General features: G+C 45.4%; 1 protein-coding gene across 2 annotated transcripts in view; it reads right to left on the reverse strand.

The window, feature by feature from the left end:
* Window positions 1-27466, reverse strand: part of pipox (pipecolic acid oxidase) — a 93664-nt gene that overhangs the window by 55373 nt on the left and 10825 nt on the right. For both annotated transcript variants that reach the window (XM_085965006.1, XM_085965008.1), the window contains exon 2: window positions 16550-16698. In XM_085965006.1, coding sequence (XP_085821132.1) covers window positions 16550-16698 — 149 coding nt within the window. The remainder of the gene's footprint in view (window positions 1-16549; window positions 16699-27466) is intronic.

The following is a 27466-nucleotide window of genomic DNA, read 5'->3' on the forward strand; positions in this document are numbered from 1 at the left end:
TTGGGCCTAACTGATGAAATGTTACTTGCAGCCAGCAGGAAGTAGGAAGGCACCGTTAAACATGCCTTTTTATAAATTGACACAGCTGGCCATCAGGTGGAGTTCTGATGCTGAACTACAAATGCAGATTTCTTGTTCCCACCAAATGTAGTAAACGGCTGAATGATCTGGCTGGGAATTGACAGGTTGTCCTGAAGGTTACTACCGACACAGGATCAATTCCAAAGCCATGGATAGAGAAGACTATGAACAAGAGAGAGTCAAAGGAAGGAAATAAAATCTGATGAGAAATGGAATGGACAGGAAAACATGAAATTAAGGATTGAGAGATGGAAACAGGCAGGAAGGCACGTGAAGAAGCATTGTAACTTGGAGCGAGTCTCAGTCATGTCATGGGGAAAGGTGACTCCCATTTTCTGACTCCATTTACCACCATCCTCAAAGATGACATGCAGATAAATATTTTAATAAATCCTACATAAAATGTATATCCACAGGCTCCTAAATGCATTAAAAAAAACTTTAGGTCCATAAAATGAATAAACAGAAATGTTACTCATTAACAGGAATGTATAAGGGGCAGTACTGATTTATAATCTTCATCCAAACAGTTCTCAATAGCTTGGTATAAATGATATGACAATATAATTTGTATCAATGGGGGAAAATAACTTTATTTTAAACCTGAAAAGTTTAAGATAAAACTTAAAAAAAAACTGCAACATGTGTCAATCTGTTCAAATGTCGCTAAAGTGACATCTTCAAAGTAGCGTTTTTGGCACAGGAAGGGAACCGGTCTGCAAACTCTGAAACAGCAGTCTCTTTAAATGTTTGTATGGAGAGCTGGTCCTGTCATGAATACCAGCCCAAACACATTAGATATTGGTGGGTCCAGTTTGTAGTTGTGAATTATTATGGTCCAGGAGTGTCACATGATTGATTAGGATGAGGAATGCCTTTTGGGCCATCCTAACTCATCCTTCCAGAAAGAATCTACAATATTCCTATCCCCCCATCTCAGCATCGCATTATTACTTAAATGACTCCAGGGATTTTGCCTGCTGAAAGTCCATTCTATGTATTGACTACTGTTTGTGTGGAGAAGAACTTCATAACATCAGTCCTAAATTTGTCTTTTTATACTTTGAACCCGGTGATCCTTTGTCCTATGTCAAGGTTTAATTTGAATTATTTTTCTGGATTTACCATTTACTGTCATATAAATCAGCTATACCTTGAGTTCATGCCAGTGTTCCGGCACTCCTATTGGTCATATAAAGACACCAGTGATGTGTAGTGACCAGTGATGGTGTAGAGCTGGTAGAGGGAACAGTAATGACTCTTCAAATGCAGCTATCATAGAATCATACAGCACAGAAGGCGGCCATTCGGCCCATCGAGTCTGCGCCGGCTCTTTCAAAGCGAAATCCAGTTAGTCCCACTCCCCCGCTCTTCTCCCAGATCCCTGCAATTTTTTCTCCTTCAAATATTTATCCAGTTCCCTTTTGCAGGCTATTATTGGATCTGTTTCCACCGCCCTATCAGGCAGCGCATTCCAAATCCTAACCACTTGCTGCATAAAAAAGTTTCCCCTCACGTCGCCTCTGGTTCTTTTGCCAATCACCTTAAATCTGTGCCCTCTGGTTATCGGCCCTTCAGCCATTGGAAACAGTTTCTCTTTATTTACTCTATCTAAACCCTTCATGATTTTAAACACCTCTATCAAATCTTCTCTTAGCCTTCTCTGCTCCAAGGAGAACAACCCCAGCTTCTCCAGTCTATCCACGTAACTGTAATCCCTCGTCCCTGGAACCATTCTAGTAAATCTCTTCTGTACCCTCTCCAAAGCCCTCACGTCCTTCCTAAAGTGTGGTGCCCAGAATTGGACTCAATACTCCAGCTGGTGTTTTATACAGGTTTAGCACAACTTCCTGGCTTTTGTACTCTCTGCCTCTGTTTATAAAGCCCAGGGTCCCATATGCTTTATTAACTCCTTTGTTAACCTGTCTTGCCACGATTTGTGCACAAGCACTCCCAGGTCTCTCTGTTCTTGCACCCCCTTCAAAATTGTACCATATAGCCAACGTTCCCTCTAACTGTGCGGCCGCGCAGCCCGGGAGCGGCTTTTCCGATGTTAAATTTTGCGCGTAACTGTGAATGGGCCGTGCAGCCCTTAAAGGGACCATGCACCCCCAAAAATTGGGGGGGAATATTGCATTTAGCATATACTGTCTCTCCTCATTCTTCCTACCAAAATGGATCACTTCACACTTTTCTGCACTGAATTTCATCTGCTATGTGTCCACCCATTCCACCAGCCTATCTATGTCCTCTTGAAGTCTATTACTATCTTTCTCTGTGTTTACTACACTTCCAAGTTTCGTATCATCTGCAAATTTCAAAATTGTGCCTTGTACCCACAAGTCTAAGTCATCAATGTATATCGGAAACACCAGTATCCTAGTACTGAACCTTGGGTAGTGCCACTGTGTACCTCCCTCCGGTCTGAAAAACAGCCATTCACCACAACTCTCTGTTTTCTATCCCTTAGCCAATGTTGTATCCATGCTGCTACTGCCCCTTTTATCCCATGGGCTTCAATTTTGCTAATGAGCTTAATGTGTGGTACTTTATCAAACGCCTTTTGAAAGTCCATATACACAACATGAACTGCACTGCCCTCATCCACCCTCTGTTACCTCATCAAAAAACTCAATCAAGTTGGTCAAACACGATTTGTCCTTGACAAATCCTTGCTGGCTCTCCTATGGGTCTGTGGAGTCTTGTCATAACTGACGACACCTGTTCAACTTACAAAGTGTACGAGAGACAACAGCAGCAGCGTTTAAAACAGTGTTTAACTTAAATAGTGGGGAATTGGAAACTACTGATAATGTAAATAAAGATTCGTTGCTGGGCTACTGGGCCATGCCAGGCTCATACTGATCAGTTTTAGAGATTGAATAATGGGTCTATGGCCCAGGTTCCCAGAGAAGGTAATTGCCATTGTGTCGATTAACACCTTGTAAAAGGCAGTTGGATTGATCTCTGTTGAGATGGAAGTTTGAGGATTACAGCGATATTAATAGCACTACTTGGTGTTTTCAGGGGAGGTGGGGGAAGGAACTTAGTGTTCACTAAAGTAAGGGTTCAACAGGTGATGTGGGCCGAAGTTCATAATAAAATTACCAGACGTTGGGTAAATATCAGTTTTCAGTGATGGGTGTAAAACTGCGGTTAGCAGATCTAGTGCCCATTGCACACTCGGTCCAATTTTCCTATCCAGTAAAGTCAATGGAAAGAAAAATCAGGGAGGCAGCCCCCAATCCGCTAACCCTAGTTTTACACCCACTGGATAGAATGGGCTTCACATCCCAAAGGGTCTGTTTTCGCTCCAGACATTGTTACCAGTGTGCTGCACAGCTTCTTGTATGTTGTTAAAAAGCTAAATGCAGGCAAAAACATGAAAACATTTGAGCTAAATAAATAAATTCTGTTAGTGTTTGACAAGAATTTTAATACTTTACCAATGCTACTTTAGAACTTGTGCGGGCTTGGCAGCCTTCCGGTACCTCGTGTTAGTGTACGTCCTCGATACATGTGTGAAACTTGATGCCGCTGAACCTATTGTCCATTGTCCAGACACCCACTTCCACCAGCAGTTAATGAACAGTGATCGGGGAGAGGAACTCTGGACAATTTTACCCACCACAGTATGGACATTGAGGCCATGTATAAAGCACCCTACCTCGATCTCGACCGGGATCAGCTAACTCAGAACATATCAGAGACTAATGGGCCTATTTTAACTCAAGGTGGGAATCCAGGATGCGGGAGGTTGAAGCGGGTAGTGAACTGTGCGAGACCCGGGATATTTTAACTCCCAGGCCTCATTTTCATATCCCGACGGACTACAACCTGAAGTCAGCGCGAATGACGTCCCCACTGGCAGGCGAGGGGTCAAAGTTGATGGGGGGGGTGGGGGTGGGGGGAAGGCTCAGTCTGTTGCTGAGGATCCACAGTAATGGTCGCAGGCAAGCCAATTACAGGGGAGGTTCAAGGTAGCTGTGGAGCCAGAAGGAGAACTCTTGCTCCTCCTGGCCCGGAAAAACACTTTTAACAAAATGTAACAATCACTTACCTGAGCCTGGATACTTGCGGGCTGTAGTCGGGGCCATGGTTAAAATGGCGTGTGCGTCCCAATGATGTCATCGGGATGCGATGCTACCATTTAAATTAGGCCCCTGCTCCTCTGAGCCGGGTGGCTTTCCCATGCCTGAATTCGGGTGAGTAAAAATGGGGGGGGGGGGGGGGGGAGGAAGGTTCAAATCAGCCGTTAAGGCTTTCCTAATTTCTGCCATTCAGCTTCACACTAAATGGCATATTTATCTACCTCGAGTTCAACAATTTCAGATAATAATCCCTGCCCCCATTTTTCATGCAGTATGATTTTTGCCACTCCCATTTGCAACATTTTATCTTTCCTGCCTCTTACATTGTAGTGTATGTGCCTTTAAGTCAGAACTACTTTTTACAGCTCCTGTATACTGTAGTACCGGCAGTGACCACACCGGTATATAAGCTGTGCGCATGCCTCTGTACCCCAGTCTAGAGTTACCCTCTTCCAGTAAAGATTTGTTATTTGTTTATGTACAGCATCCGTGTGATTATTTATCCACTGAACCACGGATCTAACAGTGGCGACGAGTGTCGATGCGAATCTACCTGCAACATAAAACAAAACAAAAAAAAAAATAGTCGAGTCCAGGAACACGGGCGTCGACCGCGAGCAACCGCCCAGCAGTCAGGCAGAGATCCAACTTCGCTGGGGAGGCTGTGGAGAGCCGGGCTTGGTTCCCCAGCCACAACGAGCAGTAAGAGACCGACGACAGGTCCAGAGCAGACCCTTCCCGAGCAGCAGCGGCTGGAGCCGACCGACGGCAGAGAGAGAGAGCCGAGCAGCGTCGACGGGGTAAGAAAGAGGGTGAAGAGAGCAGGGCGCAGCCGTGGGGTTGATCACCGAGCGGCGTCGAGGAAAAATACTGCAAACCGGAGAGAGAGAGGGTAAGAAACAGCCGGGTTCTAGACTGAGCAGCATCGACAAATATCAAGAGAAGAACGCGCAGAGCACAGCCAGGGATCACGGGCTGATCAGGGTCCGCGGGGCAAAGCAAGGGGAGATGCCATTGAGCAGCGGAGAAGCAGGGAGAGTGCGGGAGACGCCATTGAGCCGCAGAGAAGCAGGGAGAGCGCGGGAGGTGTCATTGAGCCACGGAGAAGAAGGAAGAGCACGGGAGACGCCATTTTGCGAAGCCGCAGCGGAGAAGACGGGCGAGCGCGGGAAGGAAGGAAAGCGCGGGAGACGCCATTTTGTGCCAGCGGAGAAGAAGGGGAAGCGCGGGAGGCGCCATTGGTGATAGTTAACGCACAACCAAGGATGCCGAAGAGTGGCAGTATCTCTACGTTCGACAATGAAGTCGAAGATTGGGTGACATATGTGGAACATATTGAGGTCTACTGCAGGGCGAATGAAGTGCCAGCATTTCTCCACTTTACCTGACGAAGGAGCAGCGCTCCGAAAGCTTGTGATTTCAAATAAAGCTGTTGGACTATAACCTGGTGTTGTGTGACTTCTTACAGATGCTAATAAAGCACTGGTTCTGTTAAATTCCATGGGTGCAAAAACTTATGGGTTACTGCAAAATCTAATAACCCCAGAGAAGCCGGTAAACAAGAATTTTGAAAGCATAGTAGAAATCCTACAGGACCACTTAAACCCCACACCGCTGCTGATAGCAGAATGATTTAAGTTCCATAAAAGGAACCAACACAAAGACGAAAGCAATGCTGAGTACCTAACGGAACTGCGCAAGCTATCGAAATACTGCCAGTTTGGAGCGGGACTAGCACACACGTTAAGGGACAAGTTTGTGTGTGGGCTACAAAGTGAAGGAACAGCTTCTATCAGAAAAGGACCTTACGCTGGACAAAGCTTTCAGTATGGCAGTATCACACGAAGCAGCCGCAAGGGGCGCTGCAGAGATACAACAGAGACCGCAAGAATATGGCACCAACGAAATGACCTATGGAACAGGGAAGTGCTATCGCTGCGGCAGAACAACACATGACCAGAAAAATTGTTGGTTCAAGGACCAAGTGTGCAGACAGTGTGGGAAAGCAGGACACATAGCAAGAGTCTGCAGGTCTGGGAAGAAAACCAACAGTAAGAAATCTCCACAGGAGAAGTACAAAAAGGTACACCAGGTGATGGACAGTGGTTCAGACGAACAGAAAAGTGACACAGACTCCGGAAGCAAGGAGCTGGGTTGTCTGAAACTACATAATGTAACCGAAATGGAGGATCACCAGACTATCTGGGTTACACTCAAGATAGATGGAGTCCAAGTGGAAATGGAATTGGACACAGGGTCAGCTCTAATAGTCATAAATCAAAGAGACTACAAGCGGCTATTTTCACACATACCCTTGAAAGCTACAGAGATTGTCTTGAAGACGTATACGGGGCAAAAAGTCTACCCCAAAGGAAAAATAAGGGTGAAAGTGACATATAAAGGTCAGGAAATACCTAAAATGGATATATATGTATTGCCAAATGGAGGACCACCACTGCTAGGACGTGAATGGATCCGGAAGATACATTTAGATTGGCATTCCATACACGCACTGAAGGTGGAGGCCAAAAAGGATGACGACGTCACACCTGGATGACTGTCAAAAATGCTAACTGACGCAAAAGAAGTGTTCCAGGAGGGACTAGGAACACTAAAAGGAATAACAGCAACAATTAAAATAGAGGATAATGCAAGCCCAAAGTTTCTGAAGGCCAGACCAGTGCCTTATGCGATCAGACCAGCGGTTGAAGCAGAGCTGGAAGGGTTGGAACATTCAGGAGTACTGTCCAAAGTGGACTGGAGCGAGTGGGCTACACCCATCGTTCCTGTAATGAAGAGGTCGTTGAGTAATACGCCTGGGGAACCAAAGAAGGTCCGCATCTGTGGGGATTTTAAGGTGACAGTGAACCCAGTCCTTCACACGGTGCAATATCCGCTTCCACGAATTGAGGATATTTTCGCCTCGCTATCTGGTGGTAAACGCTTCACCAAAATTGATCTAGCCCAGGCGTACTTGCAAATGGAGGTAGAAGAAGCTTCGAAACATTACCTTACGATCAACACCCATAAAGGTCTCTATCAATACAACCAGCTGGTGTTTGGAGTAGCCTCGGCTCCGGCTATCTGGCAAAGGGCGATGGATCAGGTCCTGCAAGGGATTCCAGGGACCCAGTGTTATTTGGACGACATCTTGGTCACGGGCGAAAATGACGGTGATCACCTCACTAACTTGGAGAAGGTGCTCGCCAGATTAAAGGAATATGGGCTACGAGCTAATCGCCACAAGTGCGAGTTTTTCCAGAAACAGATCTCGTATTGCGGCCACGTCATCGATGAAGAGGGGTTTCATAAGTCCCCTGACAAGATTGAGGCAGTAGTCAAGGCTCCAGCACCGGAAAATGTGTCACAACTGAGGTCGTTCCTCGGGCTGGTAAACTATTACCACAAGTTCTTACCAAATTTGTCTATGGTATTACACCCGCTGAACACCCTACTGCAAACAGGGGTACCATGGAAGTGGGATGACGAACGTAGATGAGCTTTCCAGAAGTGTAAAGAATTGATCACATCAAAAGAGGTGTTGGCCCATTTCAACCCAGCACTACCAATTCGTTTGGCATGTGATGCATCACCCTACGGCATTGGAGCGGTGCTGTCGCACAAATTCCCAGACGGGTTGGAAAGGCCAGTAGCCTTTGCGTCTCGGTCACTAACCTCAGCCGAGCGCAACTACGCCCAGATTGACAGGGAGGCCCTCAGCCTAGTATGGGGAGTAAAAAAATTCAACCACTATCTGCATGGGCAGAAGTTCACATTGCTGACCGACCACCAACCACTTGTCTCATAAGAACATAAGAAATAGGAGCAGGAGTAGGCCAATCGGCCCCTCGAGCCTGCTCCGCCATTTAATAAGATCATGGCTGATCTGATCCTAACCGCCAATCTACTATCACAGAACCATCTCCTGAATCTAACAGAATTAGACACACGAAATAGGAGCAGGATCAGGCTACATGGCCCCTGGGCCCGCTCCGCTACCCACAGGGCCATGTCCGATCCGAACCTAGACTCATGTCCAAATTCCTGCCCGCTCCCCGTAACCCTTAATTCCCTTTACTTCTAGGTCTCCATCTTTAATCCTAAGAAGGGCGTGCCAGTAATGACTGCACAGCGGTTACAAAGATGGTCCCTGTTTCTAGGGGCGAATCAATATGAAATAGAATATAAAGGCATGAGACAGCATGGGAACGCTGATGGGCTATCGCGCCTGCCACTGCCTACTGTGGAGGAAGCACCAGCAGTGGACCCTATCGAGATATTTTATTCGTCGATAATTGAACGATTGCCAGTAACAAACGCGGATATAGAGAAGGAGACCCGCAATGATCCGACGCTGTCACGGGTATATGAATTGACGGTGAGGGGATGGCCAACACATCGTGACTCACTGTTGCCAGCATTCTCATCCAGAAGAGAACAGCTGTCAGTATGCCAGGGGACAGTGATGTTTGGATCCAGAGTGGTGATTCCACCCAAGTTAAGGGAGAGAGTGCTAAATGAGCTACATGAAAGTCATCTGGGGGGAGTGAAAATGAAAAGCCTAGCTATGGCTTATGTGTGATGGCCGGGAATCGATCAACAAATCGAAGACCTAACTAAGAGCTGCTTAGGATGCCAGAAGGTCCAAAATGCACCACCACATGCCCCTCGACACCCATGGGAGTGGCCCTCCTCTCCATGGCAACGGGTGCACATTGATTTCGCTGGTCCATTCATGGACTCAATGTTCCTAATAGCAGTGGATGCTCATTCAAAGTGGCCTGAGGTGATAAAGGTGTCTTCAACCACTACAGAGAAAACGATTGCAGTCCTACGGACCATATTTGCCGGAAACGGTTTGCCAGAGCAGATCTGCTCTGATAATGGACCACAGTTTGTGTCCGACGAGTTCCAAAAATTCATGAAAAGGAATGGGGTAAGGCATTACACATCCGCCCCATATCATCCAGCCACCAATGGATTGGCTGAGAGGTTCGTACAAACCTTTAAGAAGGCGATAAAGGCCATGTGTGATGAGGAAATTCCACTACAGCATAAGATGGACAATTTCTTATTAGCCTACTGAAACGCTGTGGTAAACCACTGTTTGTATTCCACTGTGTACATGCCTGTACATGTCTCGGCTGACTCCTCCCACGAGTCCAGGTATAAAGGTGACTGCTCCACAGTCCCTCTGTATTCTGGACCGGTCGACCACTCGAGGCACACCTTCATTCTCTTGTTAATAAAAGCCTGTTAATTACTCGCTTAATCTCAGTCTTTTGAGTTATTGATAGCGCATCAAACGCGACACATGCAGTTACCAACCAGACCCCGGCCATGATGTTCTTTAACCGAAGGTTGAGATCTCATCTGGACTTGCTCAGGCCAAATGTGCGAAGAAATGTTGAGGACAAACAATTCCAGCACATCAACGAGAAGCCGACAAGGAGCTTCAATGTAGGGCAACCAGTCTTGGCCCGGGACTATCGAACAGAGAAATGGCAACCCAGAACGATATGTACAAGGCAGGGGCCATTAATGTACACAGTGGATGTCGGGGAGAACATTGTGAGACGCCACGTCGATCAGATCTTAGCATCACAGGAATGCGTCAACCCCATGTCTCGAGTACCTGGGGATGAACCCGACATACCGGTAGCATCTACTTCAGACCCAGTAGCAGTGGAACCCGATGAACTACCCAATGAAAGGGGGTCAGAATCGCCTCTGCACCAAGAACAAGAACCTCCGGAAAGGCGCTATCCCGAAAGGGTCAGGAAGCCGCCCCAAAGACTGAATCTATAAATGGACTTTTGTTATTGAATGTACATGTAAAAATGTAATTGTTATTTGAATATTAAGGGGGTATTATTAATCTAAAAAGGGAGGAATTGTAGTGTATGTGCCTTTAAGTCAGAACTACTTTTTACAGCTCCTGTATACTGTAGTACCGGCAGTGACCACACCGGTATATAAGCTGTGCGCATGCCTCTGTACCCCAGTCTAGAGTTACCCTCCTCCAGTAAAGACTTGTTATTTGTTTATGTACAGCATCCGTGTGATTATTTATCCACTGAACCACGGATCTAACATACATAAGCACAGTATATTCTTTCAATTCCTTCCTCCCACCACCCCCCCCCGGGTCTCTGCACCTGCTTAATATCTGTTACATCTCCAGCTTTTTCCAGTTCTGATGAAGGGTCCCAGACCTGAAACGTTAACTCTGTTTCTCTCTCCACGGATGCTGTCTGGCCTGCTGAGTATTTCCTGCATTTTCTGTTGCTATTTCAGATTTCCAGCATCTGCAGTATTTTGCTATTATATTTATGTACCCGATGAGTCTTTAAGATTATTATGGAAGCAAAATATTATTTTTTAAATCCAGTTACTAGCAGAAAGGATATTTGCATTAGCTTCAAACAACTTTAAGATAGCATTCCAAAGCTGGTTAGTAGGCCTTGGGGGTTACCAAGCTTAGGGAGTTGGTAGAGGAACATTGGGCACTGCAAACTTTTACTTTGAGACTGTGCTGTCAGTCCTCGTGATTTTGGCTGTAAATCCCCTTTATTTGGGAGTCCAAAACTGTTTAGGCATCTAATGAATGAAATTCAAAGTATGTCAGAATTGTGTTAAGGTCCTTGCTTTTATGTGTTGTACACTGACTAGCCCAGCTTGCTGTAACCAGAGAAAACCGGCAATCACAATTACTGAAGATAAGTACTGAACAGCGAGATAGCAGGCAAAGTTAATTAACCAGGGGAATTGAACAATACCAGTGGTGTACTTGCATAATTGGAGAACATTGAGTTTATTTTTGTCGGTTCTTTGCAATACCAGCAGTTATTACAAGCTGCCTTTCTTCTGGCATCAATGGGAAGCTATTTGTTGCTGTGTAATGGCTTAGCTGACCATCGAAAATTCATCGCTGGTGTGTTGCATGTGGGGCAGCACTGGGGCTTTTATGTGTGACTGTAAGTTGGGTTGTAAGACGAGCACTGTGCCCATTCTGCTGCTGAGCCTTTTGAAAGTCTTTTTTTTAATTAAAAAGCTACTTTTTACAAACTCATTACATGTGCTCACAAAATATCAAGAAACTATTGAAGTGAGCATCCCGGGGATTGTTATCCAATTAAATATTAGCCTTGACTGTTAGTTTATGAAAACATCTATTCTCATCAGGAATTCACATCTGGTACATAATTAATACTTACAATTGAAGATTTCTTTTAGAATGTGAACAGTTGCTTCTTTCTGCAGTTTGGAGAATAATGATTTAAGTAACACATCAGGCAGAGAGTGACTGAATTTGCTATTTACAGCCCAATGTAGCCTACTTAAAAAAAAAACACAAACTGAATTTACAGCTAATATTAATCACTTATCAAAAATTGATGAGGGATGCAGGCAGAAGATAGTTTGGGGTTTTCCATGCTTATTTTACAGAAATATTCACTCATCAATTATTTAAATTGGCTGCACTGTACAATGTGGTGTAGTATAAAAAGGGAAAGGCAAATAAAATGTAAACAGATAGAACAGCGAGAAATAACTTGGAAGCCCACTGAACAGTAGTGTGTGACTGAACTGGAATCTGCTCAAAACTAATACCATCTGCATTCCTCAGGGGAAACAACACTAACTTTAAAATTGCTCGGAAAGTTCCGACACATCAGGCTGCAGGCTAAAAACACAGAAGTAAAAGGCTGCTGCTGAATGTACTTAAGTACTATATTGAGTGAATACAAATTACAGGACTGTACCTCCCTAACAGAGGATCTCTTTGCCAAAAACAAGCATTGAGAAATACCCTACACAGCAGATTTGTTTTAATAAAACTTGATACAGTTAAAAAAATTCTATATACTTTTTCTGCCAGGAGTCAGCATAAGCAAAATACTGTAGCTGCTGGAACTAGTCAGCAAGTCAGGCAGCATCTGTGGAGAGTGAAAAACAGAGTTAACGTTTCAGGTCGATAACCTTTCGTTAGAACTGTCATCGACCGAAGCAAGTGGGTCTGGCAATCTAAGCCACAGACTTTTACACAGCTATAGCCTCCAATGTTGCTGTGCCTTGTTGCAGTGCGAGAAGGATAATGCCAATATTCATCACTTTTCCTCCTCTGTCCCTCCCCCCATGACATTGCTCTGCTAGATGCTCCATCCATTGATTGAAACGTTTCATCAATACACTGGAATTTACCATGTGCCTGGCTGAGCAAACACTAATGTGGAACAATCGCTTTGGTGACTGTGCCTTTCACGGTCCGACAGTCTGCGCATGTTTAACAGTACTTGGTATAAATACTGGACCCTGGACTTCCTAACAAACAGACCCCAGTCGGTCAAATTAGGTAACCACACCTCCCCCCCCCCGACCCTGAACACGGGGGCCCCACAAGGATGTGTGCTGAGCCTCCTCCTCTACTCCCTCTTCACCCACGACTGTGTGGCTGTTCATGGTTCCAACACTATCATCAAGTTTGCGGATGATACCACGGTAGTAGGCCAGATCACCAACAACGATGAGTCAGCCTACAGGGAGGAGGTCCAGCATCTCGTGAACTGGTGCGCCGATAACAACCTGGCCCTTAACATCAAGAAAACCAAAGAAATCATTGTGGACTTCAGGAAGTCTAAAGGCGGAAGTTACACCCCCATCCACATCAATGGGGCTGTGGTGGAAAGGGTGGACAGCTTTAAGTTCCTCGGAGTCCACATCACGGAAGACCTCTTCTGGTCCCTCAATACCTCCTCTCTGGTGAAGAAGGCCCAGCAGCGCCTATATTTCCTAAGGAGGCTGAAGGGATGTAACCTGTCACCCCTGATCCTCTCTAACTTTTACCGCTGCACAATAGAGAGCATCCTGACAAACTGTATCACAGTATGGTATGGCAGCTGTAGCTACTATGACCGGAAAGCCCTGCAGTGGGTAGTCAAAACTGCCCAACGCATTACCGGCACCCGGCTACCGACCATAGAGCACATATACCAGAAACGCTGTCTACGGAGGTCACGGTCCATCATCAAAGACCCTACCCACCCAGCCACAGTCTGTTCGCTCTCCTGCCATCTGGGAGACGCTACAGATGCATTCGCACCCGTACGACCAGATTTAGGAACAGCTTCTTTCCCAGGGCTGTCATCCTACTGAACTCCACAAATAAACTCTAAAGCCTGCACATCTGCCAATGCACTTTATTATGGTTATGTTTATGTTAATGTATTACAAGCCAAATGTATGTTGAATGTTTAAATATCTTAATCTAAATGTACACTCTCGGGAGCCGCAATCCTACATTTCGTTGTACTGCACTTGTGCACTAACAATGACAATAAAACTTGATTTGATTTGATTTGATTTGATTTGATTTGATTGTCAAAGCTTGAAAAGTGGCCCAAATTCCCAACCTGCTCCTGTTTATGATACATTTGTTCAGTTGATGCACAGCAGTTCTGTAGCATGGCAGATGCTGTCTATGTGGAAGTGAGTTTAAATAAAATTGAAGAGAAACCAGTACTTTTGTAGAATCAAAAGCAAAATAATGCAGATGGGGAAAATCTGAAATAAAAGCATAAAATGATGGAAACACTCAGCAGGTCACCTGCGAAGGTGTTTCATTTTATAAAATCACTGGGCCTCTCTTTACTTGCCAGCAGCCATCTTCATGTTGATCTCAGCCAAGGAGCTTATCAAATGAATTGTAAGCATAACAACAACAACAACTTGTATTTATATAGCACCTTTAACGTAGTAAAACATCCCAGGGTGCTTCACAGGAGTATTTTAAGACAAAAGATTTGACACCGAAACACATAAGGAGAAATTAGGGCAGGTGACCAAAAGCTTGGTCAAAGAGGTAGGTTTTAAGGAGCGTCTTAAAGGAGGAAAGAGAGGTAGCGAGGCGGAGAGGTTTAGGGAGAGAATTCCAGAGCTTAGGGCCCAGGCAACAGAAGGCACGGCCACCAATGGTTGCGCGATTATAATCAGGGATGCTCAAGAGAGCAGAATCAGAGGATCGCAGATATCTCGGGGTGGTTGGGGGGGGGGGGGGTGCGGCGCTGAAGGAGATTACAGAGATAAGCAGGAGTGAGGCCATGGAGGGATTTAAAAACAAGGATGAGAATTTTGAAATCGAGGCGTTGCTTAACTGGGAGCCAATGTAGGTCAGCGAGCACAGGGGAGATGGGTGAATGGGACTTGGTGCGAGTTAGGACACGAGCAGTGAGGTAGAACCTCCAAAACTAGACGCCTACTGCTGGATTCATATGTAATTAGATAATCAAAGATGTCAGCGTGAAACTCTGATGGTTGGCATCAGCCTTCTGGGGCCATGGTCAGCATTTTCAGACACACATGAGCACAGCAGGTCCCCACTCTGCCCTCTGTTCCAGTCTTTTTCTCCAGAGTTAAGTGACTAGTGTCCTGCTCCTTCTCTTCATGCTACGTCCCGCGCTAAGGTCCCAGGTTGCCGCCTGTGTATACTGTTGGTGGGAACTCTCAGGAGAGGAGAATAGAAGTTCTCACCTTCAGTATACAAAGGCAGCAATTTAGAGAAGCATAAGGAGGAGTGCGGTCTGCCCTGGGCATTAGCCAGTTTTGGGTAGAAGCAAACAGGGCAAATGAATGCCAAGAGGACCAGATGGGATGTGTGGCAAAAGGAAAGGGGGGGGCTGTATGAGAAAACAAGGGGAGGGGCAGAAGTGCAAGGGGAGAGAGGAGGAAGCGTGCATTACCAGGTAAAGACTCAACACTTGTAAAAAGTTAATTTTCAGTGAAATGGGCAAGCCCTAACTTTTTCTGGTGAGTTTAGTGTGCATCTATCGCGCAAGTACAGCAACTTCATGCCCTTCCATGTGTTTCAGTGCAGTCTCACGGCAAGATACTGGTATCGTGAAACTTCTGGAGGAGCAGGGCAACTCGGACAGCAGCTTCCTGACTTCCATGTTTAACTGCGCATGTGTGGTCTCTGGAAGTTGTTGTCCGATTTATACCTTAATAACGGTCAGCACTGATAGCCTCACCGTTATTCTTACCGCAAACTCCGGCCCATTGTTTTTGATTATTACCATGTTTATATTGTATTATGTTTTTGTCCAGCAATACTATCTCACTGTGAGCGGGACTGATAGTGATTTTCCTTCCAGTGAGGTGATACACTCGTACAAGGGAACTCCCCAATCTCATACCATACTGATTTTTTTTAAAATTCACACGCGTTTCAAATATCACACAAATTTTAGGCTGAGGTGAACCCATCAGCGGGGCTTTGTGAAGAGAGCATGCGTGACTGTTTTTCTGATCCACACATTCATTCAAAGTCATTTCAATTAGCCACACCCCAAAAGCAAACGCAGCATGGTATTGATAGTTTGCCTACATAACAACAGTCACTGCACTCCAAACGTCATTTGTTTATGTTAAGCGTTTTGAGATAGAGTCATAGATAGAGTCATACAGCACAGAAAGAGGCCCTTTGGCCCATTGTGTCAGTGCCGGCCATCAAGCTCTATCTATTCTAATCCCATTTTCCATCACGGTTCGTAGCCTTGTATGCTATGGCGTTTCAAATGCTCATCTAAATGCTTCTTGAATGTTGAGGGTTCCTGTCTCTACCACCCTTTCAGGCAGTGAGTTCCAGATTCCAACCACCCTCTGGGTGAAAAGGTTTTTCCTCAAATCCCCTCTAAACCTCCCGCCCCTTACCTTGAAACTATGCCCCCTGGTTATTGACCCCTCTACTAAGGGGAAAAGTTCCTTTCTATCTACCCTATCTATGCCCCTCATAATTTTGTACAGCTCAATCAGGTCCCCCCTCAGCCTTCTCTGCTCTAAGGAAAACAACCCCAGCCTGTCCAGTCTCTCTTCATAGCTGAAGCGCTCCAGCCCAGGTAACATCCTGGTGAATCTCTTCTGCACCCTCTCCAATGCAATCACATCCCTCCTATAGTGTGGCGACCAGAACTGCACACAGTATTCCAGTTGTGGCCTAACTAGCGTTTTGTACAGCTCCATCATAACCTCCCTGCTCTTATATTCTATGCCTCAGCTAATGAAGGCAAGTATCCCATTTGCCTTCTGAACCACCTTATCTACCTGTCCTGCTGTCTTCAGGAATCTATGTACATGCACACCAGATAAGAACATAAGAAATAGGAGCAGGAGTAGGCCATACGGCCCCTCGAGCCTGCTCTACCATTCAATAAGATCGTGGCTGATCATCGACCTCAACTCCACTTTCCCGCCCAATCTCCATATCCCTTGATTCACATTGTTGATGTTTCAACAAAAGTAATAAAGTGGTGTATAAATGCCAGCATTTCTTTTTATTGCTGGGGGTGTCCCTCGTCTGGAATGCTTGGGTGCTAATTTACCTGAATAGTTCAACATTGGCTTCAGCTTCCAGTTGTTTCCATAGCTGGTAGCATTCAGTCATCATTTGTGTGTAGTAGGCTTTGGCATAGGCTTTCCGAATAATTCGAGTCTGCCCATGGGAACTTCCACGGGAATGAGGCAAGGTAAACTGAAAGCAGAGAGACAAATACAAAGTTCTCACAAGAACGAAGATTAGCTTGAAAGAAAAATTATCAGCTCAAAAGGGAAAATAGACACCTTTTACTACATTTGACAGTGACTGCAGGTCACAAGTTAAATCAATTGATGTCTTAATCTATTCCTCATAGGATATGGTCTCAACACACATGCTACAGAGAATTAGATAAAAGCTGTACTTTGCCTAGTCAAGCATGAAAGTGGTGTTGACTTATTGACTTTTTTAAAGTAGGGCAGAGTAGAACAAAACTGTCTACGTTACACGGTCGTTCTCTAAGGAATTTTTTGTCTGTATGTTAAATTGACATGCTGCAGTATTATAAGATGTGTGGCTATCGTGTGGTAGGGGTATGTCCATTCATTCCAATAGGGATAGAAATGGTAACCAGTGCATGTTTAAAAAAATGTTAGTAAACTTTCACATAGAATATTGTCAAAACTCAATAAATCTATTGCAACCCCTTAAATACTAACTTACATCTGTTGCATATCATCTTGCAAAAGCTAACTGTCTTTTCAAAACCGTAAATTGTGTGTCCTCTCATCTTGTGTATTTTGCCTGTGCAGCTTTTACATTTCGCCACAGTGTGCTTCAGGGAAGTTACATTACATCACCTTCAACCTGCGCATACTAATTAATGTGCGACGAGTCAAGAACGTAACTCTTAAGCAGGTTGAAGGTAAGTGTGACATAATTTAGAAAAAAAAAAGTCACTCTTTTGCACAAATCTTTGTACTCAAAATGATGAAACACCAGCATTGGCAAACTTAGAGACCGCTGTTCTCGCTTAGCCTCTTCAAAAGTGTAGGATCTGTTTGTAGTTTGTACTTAGCTAGCTGCTAGTCAGCTGCTAGTCCCCATGTGACTGGATCAAAATGATCCAGAGATATAAAATGATTTAGACTTGATACCTCTGATTTATGTATAGCCAAGCTTAAACACTGCTATTGTCTTGTGTTTCTTTGCTAGGACCCTCTGAAGGATATCATGGCTTATGAAAATTCACTGAAATACAGCTAAGAATTACTTTTAAATAAAGCAGATTTCTAGATACAGGATTGGATTGAAATTAATGAAGTCATAGTTCTAAACAAATCAAGTTGATTTAACTCAAAAGTCTGTTATGTGATTAAATATCCTAAAATTATAGAACCTGATAAATTCAGAACTTGGTTCTGAAATGGTGTTTAGATTCCCAATTCCAGAGAATGTCTATAGCAGCAATTGTAGCACAGCCCATTTAGCTGCATTGTGCAACTGAATCTAAATTATAACGCAGTACTGGGTGCTAATGCAGACCAAATTAGACTTCTTGCAGGTGCTGCTGTCTTCATGTGAAATTAGAAAATTAATTACCACTATTTAGTATGATGAGTATTGAAAATATTAATAATTGTGATGGGGAGACATTATATTTACATATATTATTATAATCAAATATTTAAATAATATATTTAAATCAGGGATACTATATAATGTGAGAAGAAAGGAATGATTTTTTTACATCTTTGATAATCACTTTTTTTTAGCTAATCACTCGGTTGCAATAAATTCACAAAATTTACATGTTGATGCAGTCAGAGCTTCACTGCGCAGTGTGGGGACATGGGGCTAGTGCCAGTGATTTTGCAAATGGTGGGTTTGAGTCGTCTTAGCTGTGCTGTTGAGAGACATCTACTGAGAGGGATAATGAGTCACCTTGAGGCAGACCCATCTAACTCTAATAACTGGTGATTGATTGGCATTGACAGATGCCAGGAAACGGGTAAACTGCCTGCTCGCACTGATCTTGGTTGGTAATGTTTCATGGTGGGTGAAGAAAATAACCAAGAAGGAAAAACCCTAGACACTTTACTCAAACAAATATAACAGATTAAAAGTGGTATTGGGTGAATTCTTAAAAGTGCTGCTATTGCCTAATTCTTGCCTTGGTCCTATGTGTGATCGTTTTGGCACATTTTATGGAAGAATAGAGACAAGTGCAAATTAATTAAAGCACTTGGCTGTATCTTGTACTGTAATTGATTCTGAAGCCATCATTCTAACATTTAAGAACTTGTAATATTCATTATTAATCATCATCATTTTTTTTCTCCTCTTGTACTCTAGACAAGCCAGAGACCTGCTCCCAAGCCCAAATATTTCTTTGTAACTGCCCAATAGGAGATGAGCGCGAGTCGCCTGGGTGGCTTGCCCTCTGATTTCCCTGTGGAGAAGCATTTCATCATCGAAGTCCAGTGAACTTGCCACAAGAGGAACAGTAACAGCAAATCCATGTCGTATCACAGCACTGAGATTTGTATGGGGATTGTCAGTGAGAACATTGCCATGAGATTGCTTGATCTACAGAATGTCTACCCAATTAAATATGAGGTGAACTTTCCCAGCTCCTGCATGGAGCCAGCAGGACCAGAGCTGGAGAAGGGGGGAAAATTATGATACTTTTGGAAACTTTGTGTGCAGGGAGTGTCATTGGTGGCCCTGCAATGTTAGCTATCATGAGTAGTAATGCTGGTCTTTGGGAAGATGCAGTTCATTTGAGTGTGATTGGACTGGGAGACATGATAGACATGATTGTTAATGTAGGGGAGCATGAATTTTTCACTTGACGTTCAATGAGCTGCTGCTAAAGAGCATTGGCTGCAGGCAACTGTCCGTGACGTCTCCCTTCTCATGCTGAAGATTGTCAAATCGTGGCTTCATGTTGCAGAGCAAAGTTATGCAGCATAAAGTGGACCATTAATATATGGAACACTATCTGTGAGCTGTATTGCAGTAAGCCACCAGATCTGTCCAAGCAGTGGAAACATTGCTTGAAGACTCCAATGGTTTGCTCAGTGGGGGTTTTAGTTGCTCCATGCATTTGACTGTAGCGCAGTTCAGCTTCTGATTTTTGAGAGGAGTTGTGAACCAATTGTGCAGGGAATAGCCCTTGTCCCTAAGTAGCCAGCCTCTTGCTTACTGTGCCAGGGCAAAGAGAGAGGGATCCAGGATTGACACAAAACAAAAGCACCATGGTAGCTACCAGGAAAGCAACCACAGACCTGCATATTATTCCGCTGATCATCACACACACAATTTGCAGAATAATGGAGTGATAGTCCTTATGATTTAAGAAGGGAGCTTCCACATGTATGCTGATGATGCCCAAATGTACCTCTCCATCACCTACCTTGACCCCTCCACTGCCTCTGTGCTGTCAGACTGCATGCCTAATATTCAAGACAAGTCTTGGATGAGCTGCAATTTCCTCCAGTTAACCATTAGTAAGACTGAAGCCTTCACCTTCAGCCCCTGCCACAAACTCAGTACCCTTGCCACTGATTCCATTCCTCCTCCCTGGCCACTGATTCCATTCCTCCTCCCTGGCCACTGATTCCATTCCTCCTCCCTGGCCACTGATTCCATTCCTCCTCCCTGGCCACTGATTCCATTCCTCCTCCCTGGCCACTGATTCCATTCCGCCTCCCTGGCCACTGATTCCATTCCTCCTCCCTGGCCACTGATTCCATTCCTCCTCCCTGGCCACTGATTCCATTCCTCCTCCCTGGCCACTGATTCCATTCCGCCTCCCTGGCCACTGATTCCATTCCTCCTCCCTGGCCACTGATTCCATTCCGCCTCCCTGGCCACTGATTCCATTCCTCCTCCCTGGCCATTGATTCCATTCCGCCTCCCTGGCCATTGATTCCATTCCTCCTCCCTGGCCACTGATTCCATTCCTCCTCCCTGGCCACTGATTCCATTCCTCCTCCCTGGCCACTGATTCCATTCCTCCTCCCTGGCCACTGATTCCATTCCTCCTCCCTGGCCACTGATTCCATTCCTCCTCCCTGGCCACTGATTCCATTCCTCCTCCCTGGCCACTGATTCCATTCCGCCTCCCTGGCCACTGATTCCATTCCTCCTCCCTGGCCACTGATTCCATTCCGCCTCCCTGGCCACTGATTCCATTCCGCCTCCCTGGCCACTGATTCCATTCCTCCTCCCTGGCCACTGATTCCATTCCTCCTCCCTGGCCACTGATTCCATTCCGCCTCCCTGGCCACTGATTCCATTCCTCCTCCCTGGCCACTGATTCCATTCCTCCTCCCTGGCCACTGATTCCATTCCGCCTCCCTGGCCACTGATTCCATTCCTCCTCCCTGGCCACTGATTCCATTCCTCCTCCCTGGCCACTGATTCCATTCCTCCTCCCTGGCCACTGATTCCATTCCTCCTCCCTGGCCACTGATTCCATTCCTCCTCCCTGGCCACTGATTCCATTCCTCCTCCCTGGCCACTGTCTTAGACTGAACCAGAGTGTTTACGTCCTATTAACTATTGAGTGGAGTTTCTGACTGCGTATCCTCTCAAACACAAAGACCTCCTATTTCCACCTCCGTAACAGGACCTGCCTCCACTCCTACCTCAGCCTATCTCGTGCCTTTGTCAACTCCAGACACAATACCAATACTCTCCTGGCTGACCTCCCATCCCCCACCATCCATAAATGGAGATCATCTAACACTCCAGTACCAGCATCCTACTCCACACCAACTCTCCTTCACCTATCACCCGTCCTCACCGACCTACAATGACTCCCAGTCTCCCAATGCCTCAAATTTAAAATTCTCTTCCTCGTGTTTAAATCCCTTCATGCCCTCGCCCCTCCCTATCTCTTACTTCCTTCAGCCCTACAAACCTCCCTCCAAATACTCCATCCTTTGACTCTGGCCTCTTGTGTATCCATCCTCCCTTCACCCACCATCGATGGCTGTGCCCAGCTCCACTCCTGACTGATCTAAAAGGAGTGACTGCAGGGTGTCATGGGTTCAGTCAATGATGTCCTGGACACGGGGGGAATCCTGCAATCCAGGCAACCCCAGAACATCATCCTGCTGCTTTGGGATGTCCATGGGGAAAGTAGCTTTAGCAAGCATGACATCAATCAGCTGCTTAATGCTAGCATGAACTGCAGATTGACTGATGTTACTGATATCCCCTGCGGGAGCCCAGAAAGAGCCAGAGGCAAAGAAGCTGAAGGCTGCGGTGCCCTTGGCTGTAACCGGTGATGCTGTTCAAGCTGTGGCAGTTGATTGTAGGTCCTGTTGAAGGTGGTGACACAACTCTGACAGCCTCCCCAGAGAAACTCAGTCTCCTTCTGCTCCTGAGAGAACTGCAATTATGTTGTCCTGGGCCTATACATTCAGTAGGAGGGCAAGGATTCATGAGAGCATGCTTCACTGTAATTTTTCTGCCCTTGCAGCACGTTCCTATGCAGAGCTAGACAGGTAGCTAACAACTCGATATCTTCCCATAAAAATCACAAGGCTTGACTTTTCTTGTAAACTTTACTGAAAGATTCTTATTGTGAAACTGAAATACAATACAGAAATGGAAGCACACACTAGTATACAAGCACATAACTGATATGCATACACAAATTTAGGTAAGCCTGAGCAACACAGTACATTTGGCATGTAACTTACCAAAACACGTGAAAACACAGCTTACTGTGAATATACATTTAGCAAACTGAAAGGCATTCTCTTACATTCATTTTAAATTAGCCCTGTACATAGTGCATCAAAATACAGCTACAAATTGACCAGCTAGACACAGAGAGCGAGCACTTCACGGCTAGCTGTGCAGGTTTGCTTACAGAGAAAGGTTACAAACTAAACATTTTCTGCAAAATATAGTGTACACTAATCATCTATAACATTCTCAAGTACTTACAGACAAATAGTGTCCAAGGCCGAAGCGTAACAAGAAAATAACTTCCAACACACATGTGTCGAGCTGCAGGTCTTGTGCTATACAGCAGTTTACTTTACTGCACTTTACTGCGCTTTACTGCACTTGCTAGGTACCAAATATCCACTAGGTGGCGGCACACAATGGAAATCGACCCAAATTACTCAAACCCCTGAATTAACTTGAAAACTAACATAAATTCCTAAAGGAAGGCAGCACAGTAATGCTCTTGCTCTGTGTACTTCTTCCTTTGAGGCTCCACCTCATTTTATTGCCAGAGTGGAATTGCCAAAAGATGAAAAAAGGTGTGTTGCCAGAAGTTAGTTCAGAACATTTGGCATCTGCCCAGTCAGCTCTGCCCCTGACTGTCCCTGAGCGGTTTGAATCGCTCCCACACCCCTGGGTTCTAGACACCGGACTTAGGTACAGGCAGCGATACAGAAAAATGAGTAGACAGCTGGTTCGGTGCAAGAAAACCGTAATTTTTATTAAAGGCAAAACAAAATCACAATACTGAGAATTAATAAGATAATTACAGGCATATAAAACCAATACACTTATATGGGAATGGGGAACACACGGCACATCGAGGGAACAAACACATTAAAATCCCCTTATCCTTATCCCACCCCCTATACCTGACTAGATTAAGCTATGAGGGGCCAGGGATTCATGGTCACCAATTCAAAACCTGTTGACTTTTTTAATGGTTATGAGTTTTGGGGTCCGCTCTTGCTGTCCTTTGGGGTGTGTTGTCGCCACATGGTCACAGGGCGCGGCGATGGAGTTGTTTGTGCGAAGCACCCTCCTTTTCCTCCGTTAATGTCTTCGTTGATTCGCGATGGGTCTTCTTCTTCTTCCTCGGGTGGTTTGGTCGCCGACGGTTTTTATGACGGTTGGGGCTCGGTTGGCGGTTTATATTGCCAATATGCTTTTGCTACCCATGTTTTGAACACCAACTTATTCATCAAACGCCAGCTTATAACTAGGCCGTTTGTCCCCCAACGCATCTTTCCGCTGCCCTTCTCTGCCTTTACCGGTTTACCATTTTCCTCGTCTCGTCTTGTCTGCCCGCTTGTGGCCCCGTATGTCCTGTGCCTTTTCGAATCGGGTCTCATTCTCCTCCCGCGTTCGGTCCTCGGTGTAGTAATGGGCGTCCTTGGTGTTGAGCAGTGCAGGGAGCGAGAAGAGAGCCCGCCACGAGGCCAGGGCATGAGCGAAGAGCAAGCGGCTAGAGCAAGAGACCTTGGCCATCGGTGGGCCTACAATTATACCCGGTTCTTCATCCCTTATCTGCGCGCCAAATCAGGTCAGTCCTTTGTCTAACTTTTGCCGGGCTCGTCCAAAGTGATTATGGTCATCCACTTTAACGGCTTTTGGGCGGTTGTCTCCTGGTTTAATGGCTCCGATATCCTGGCTGTTTGTTATTTATGAAATTTAATTGTCCTTATCTTGGCTTGATGGCTACTGTGAGCTGTTACCGATTATGTATGCAGAAACTTAATGGCCTCGATTAGGCCCATTCTGACTTGATCTGTTCCAAGGTGAATGAATGCATATTCTGTGTTTACCTAGCTGTCTGGCTTCACAAAGTCTTTCACAGATTCATGCATTTTAGGTTTCGTTTCAGGTTTTGCAAAGTGCCTGCCTTTTTGCAGGGCCTTGCTTTTAAAATCCTTTACTTTTGGTCACGAGGTTGCAGAAGCCATTTTGGATACCCTTTTTAATAACTTGTCCATACAGGGTCCCTTTATCCATAACTTTTGGGGAATGTGGGAATTTTGAGAACCCTACACATTCAGCAGGCACTTACAAGCATTTTGAATTGGTTTAAGTAGCTAAAAGCCACAATGTAATGGAGGCAAAATGTCTCTTAAAATCTTGCAGAATTTCACCTGAGAGTAGCTGAGGATGCCTTTAAATACCACTGCAAATGATTGCTTCATGACTTCATGGTCTGTGAGTAGGTTGAGGAACTTGAGATAGCAATGAGGGTAGAGACGAAAATGGCATCCTCGTCCTAATTGTGCCTTAGGGACCCTAAGTTAAATATATTCATTTGGCTGCCACCTGTTTCTGGTAGAAGCAATGCCCGTCTAAATTGAGGCCCACTTGAAAATCAAATCAGACGGAAAATCAGCGTGCGTTTTCTATCTTTGTCTCGCTACTGCCCCATTGACACTAAAAAACAGGGTAATAATGTGACAAAAATCACCCCAACAACATCTTCAATTGCAAACTCTGTTTGAAGCTGTGTCTTGGAGCTAGCATTCTATATATCTTCCTTTTTTTGTCACTGAAGGTCAGGAAGAGAAGTCTGTCAGCACTGCTAGTGATTCAGAAAAAAAACCTCTATCCATCCTTCTCTCAAAGGTTTGCAAGTACCAGCATAGCTATACACTGTCTCTTACCCTTAAGAAAATATTCTGATTTACCTTGTTTGGATCCAAAGTGGATGAACTCACACTTCCCACATTGAGCTCCATCTGCCAGAGTTGTACCCACTTACTTAGTTGATCTATGTCCCTTTGTAACTTTCTACTCCCACCTACACAACTTTCGATTAGGCACTTTACAGCCTTCTGGACTCAACATCGAGTTCAACAATTTCAGACCATAACCTCGGCCCCTATTTTTTCACATGGCAGCTGTTGATGTTTCTGCCATTCCCATTTACACCTCTTCTAGACTCATCTTTTGTTTCTTTACTTGTCCCATTACCATCTCCTTTTGCTTTCTATGATCATCCCTTTTGCCATTTAATCACTCCTGCCTTCCACCCAATCACAGACCTCCCCTTTTGTTCTTTCCTCCCCTCCCCCCTTTCCCTGCCCCTGCACTTGCTTAAAATCTGTTATATCTCTAATTTTTTCCAGTTCTGACAGAAGGTCACAGACCTGAAACGTTAACTCTGTTTCTCTCTCCACAGATGCTGCCTGACTTGCTGAGTATTCCCAGCATTTTCTGTTTTTATTTCAGATTTCCAGCATCCGCAGTATTTTGATTTTGTACACAACTTACTATGCCTCTTAACTTACTGTCATCTGTAAACCTGCATATACAGGTAGACTAGCCTTTATCCGAACTTCTGAAAACCGAAAACCTCTAAAAACCGAAAGTTTTTTTGTTCAGCGTAAGTCGTGCGCACGACATGACCAGAGTGGCGCACGACTTACGCTGAGCAGGGCAGAGGGTCATAGAGTTCCCTCCTGGGTAGGAGATTGCAGGCTGAGCCGGGCAGTGTGAAGGAGGTACCGGGAGAGTGAACCCAACAATACAGTGGCCCGTCCAATATTCTTTTCTCTCCCCGACCCGAACCGAACCGCGGCCCGTCCGAAATTCTTTTCTCCCCCCCCGACCCGTCCGTTATTCTTTTCTCCCGACCTGACCCGAACCGCGGCCCGTCCGATATTTTTTTCTCCCGACCCGAACCGCGGCCCGTCCGATATTCTTTCCCCCCCCCCCCCGACCCCGACCCCGGACCCCCCCCGGACACCCCCCGACCCCGACCCCCGGCCTGACCGATATTCTTTTCTCCCCCGACCCCCGACCTGATTTGCGGGCCAGCTTAGTAGGAGTCAGCCGATATACATAGATACATAGAAGATAGGAGCAGGAGTAGGCCATTCGGCCCTTCGAGCCTGCTCCGCCATTCAATGAGATCATGGCTGATCATCCAAATTCAGTACTCGGTCCCTGCCTTCTCCCCATATCCCTTTATCCCTTTAGCCTTAAGAAATATATCCAACTCTTTCTTGAATATACTTAATGAACTAGCCTCCACCGCCCTCTGTGGCAGAGAATTCCACAGGTTCACCACTCTCTGGGTGAAGAAATTCCTCCTCATTTCAGTCCTAAATGGCTTACCCCTTATCCTTAGACTATGACCCCTGGTTCTGGACTCCCCAGCCATCAGAAACATCCTTCCTGCATCTAGTCTGTCCAGGCCTGACAGAATTTTATAGGTTTCGATGAGATCCCCTCTCAATCTTCTAAACTCCAGTGAGTATAAGCCCAATCGACACAATCTCTCCTCATACGTCATTCCTGCCATCCCAGGTATCAGCCTGGTGAATCTTCGCTGCACTCCTTCCATGGCAAGAACGTCCTTCCTCAGGTAAGGCGACCAAAACTGCTTTCCGGCTTTCCAGAGAAGCAGGAAGGGGAATGAGACACGGAACAGTCGCAAGAGGTAGCCTGAACTTTTACAATTTATATTAAATACAAATTTCCCAGTCTTATAATAATACCTTCTGAAATCCAAAAATTCCGAAAACCGAAACTCAGCTGGTCCCAAGGCTTTCGGATAAGGGATAGTGTACCTGTAGAACTCTTTATTCCTTCATCTAAGTCATTAATACATATAGTGAAAAGCTGAGCCCTTAGAACAGATCCCTTGGGAACGGCACTTGTCACAGAGGATGTTCCGTTTATCCCTACTCTCTGGCCGTGATTTTGCAAATGGATGTGGCTTGGGAACGGGTCAGCTGGTTTCCGGGTTCCAGTCCCGCCCCCAACTTCATCTGGCCAACGGACGTGATTTTACGTCGATTGGCCTTGTTAAGCCCACCCTTTGGGCTTGCCAGCCAATTAAGAAGAAGCCGGTCAGATGACGTCATTTGATGATGCGTCATCTGCCGGTTTTCTTAAAGGGACCACGCCCACTTTTCTTTGACAGCTCATTTCTCAGTGTTTGACAGCATTGAGGCGCTGCAAACACTGACAATGACTGTTCACAGGTGAGTTCTTGCACCCAGGCTCTCCAGTGACTCCCTCCTTAGGCTAGAACAGATGGCAGCTGCAAGTGAGGTTACAGAAGCAATCTGTCACTGGTGAGAGAGGTTCTCCCAATGAGGTGGGACCAGACAGCCAATTCAAAACTTGTTACCTACAGAAAAGGGTAAATGCATTAAAAATGATTTTCCTAACATTTCTTTACCTCTGAAACTCACCAGTGCACCACTTGATCCTTCACACCACTTCTGCAGCTGTCATCAAT

The sequence above is a fragment of the Somniosus microcephalus genome, chromosome 22 (genome assembly GCF_052327205.1).
Source record: "Somniosus microcephalus isolate GS21.2 chromosome 22, FLI_Smic_1.0, whole genome shotgun sequence".
In the NCBI taxonomy this organism is placed as follows: Eukaryota; Metazoa; Chordata; class Chondrichthyes; order Squaliformes; family Somniosidae; genus Somniosus; species Somniosus microcephalus.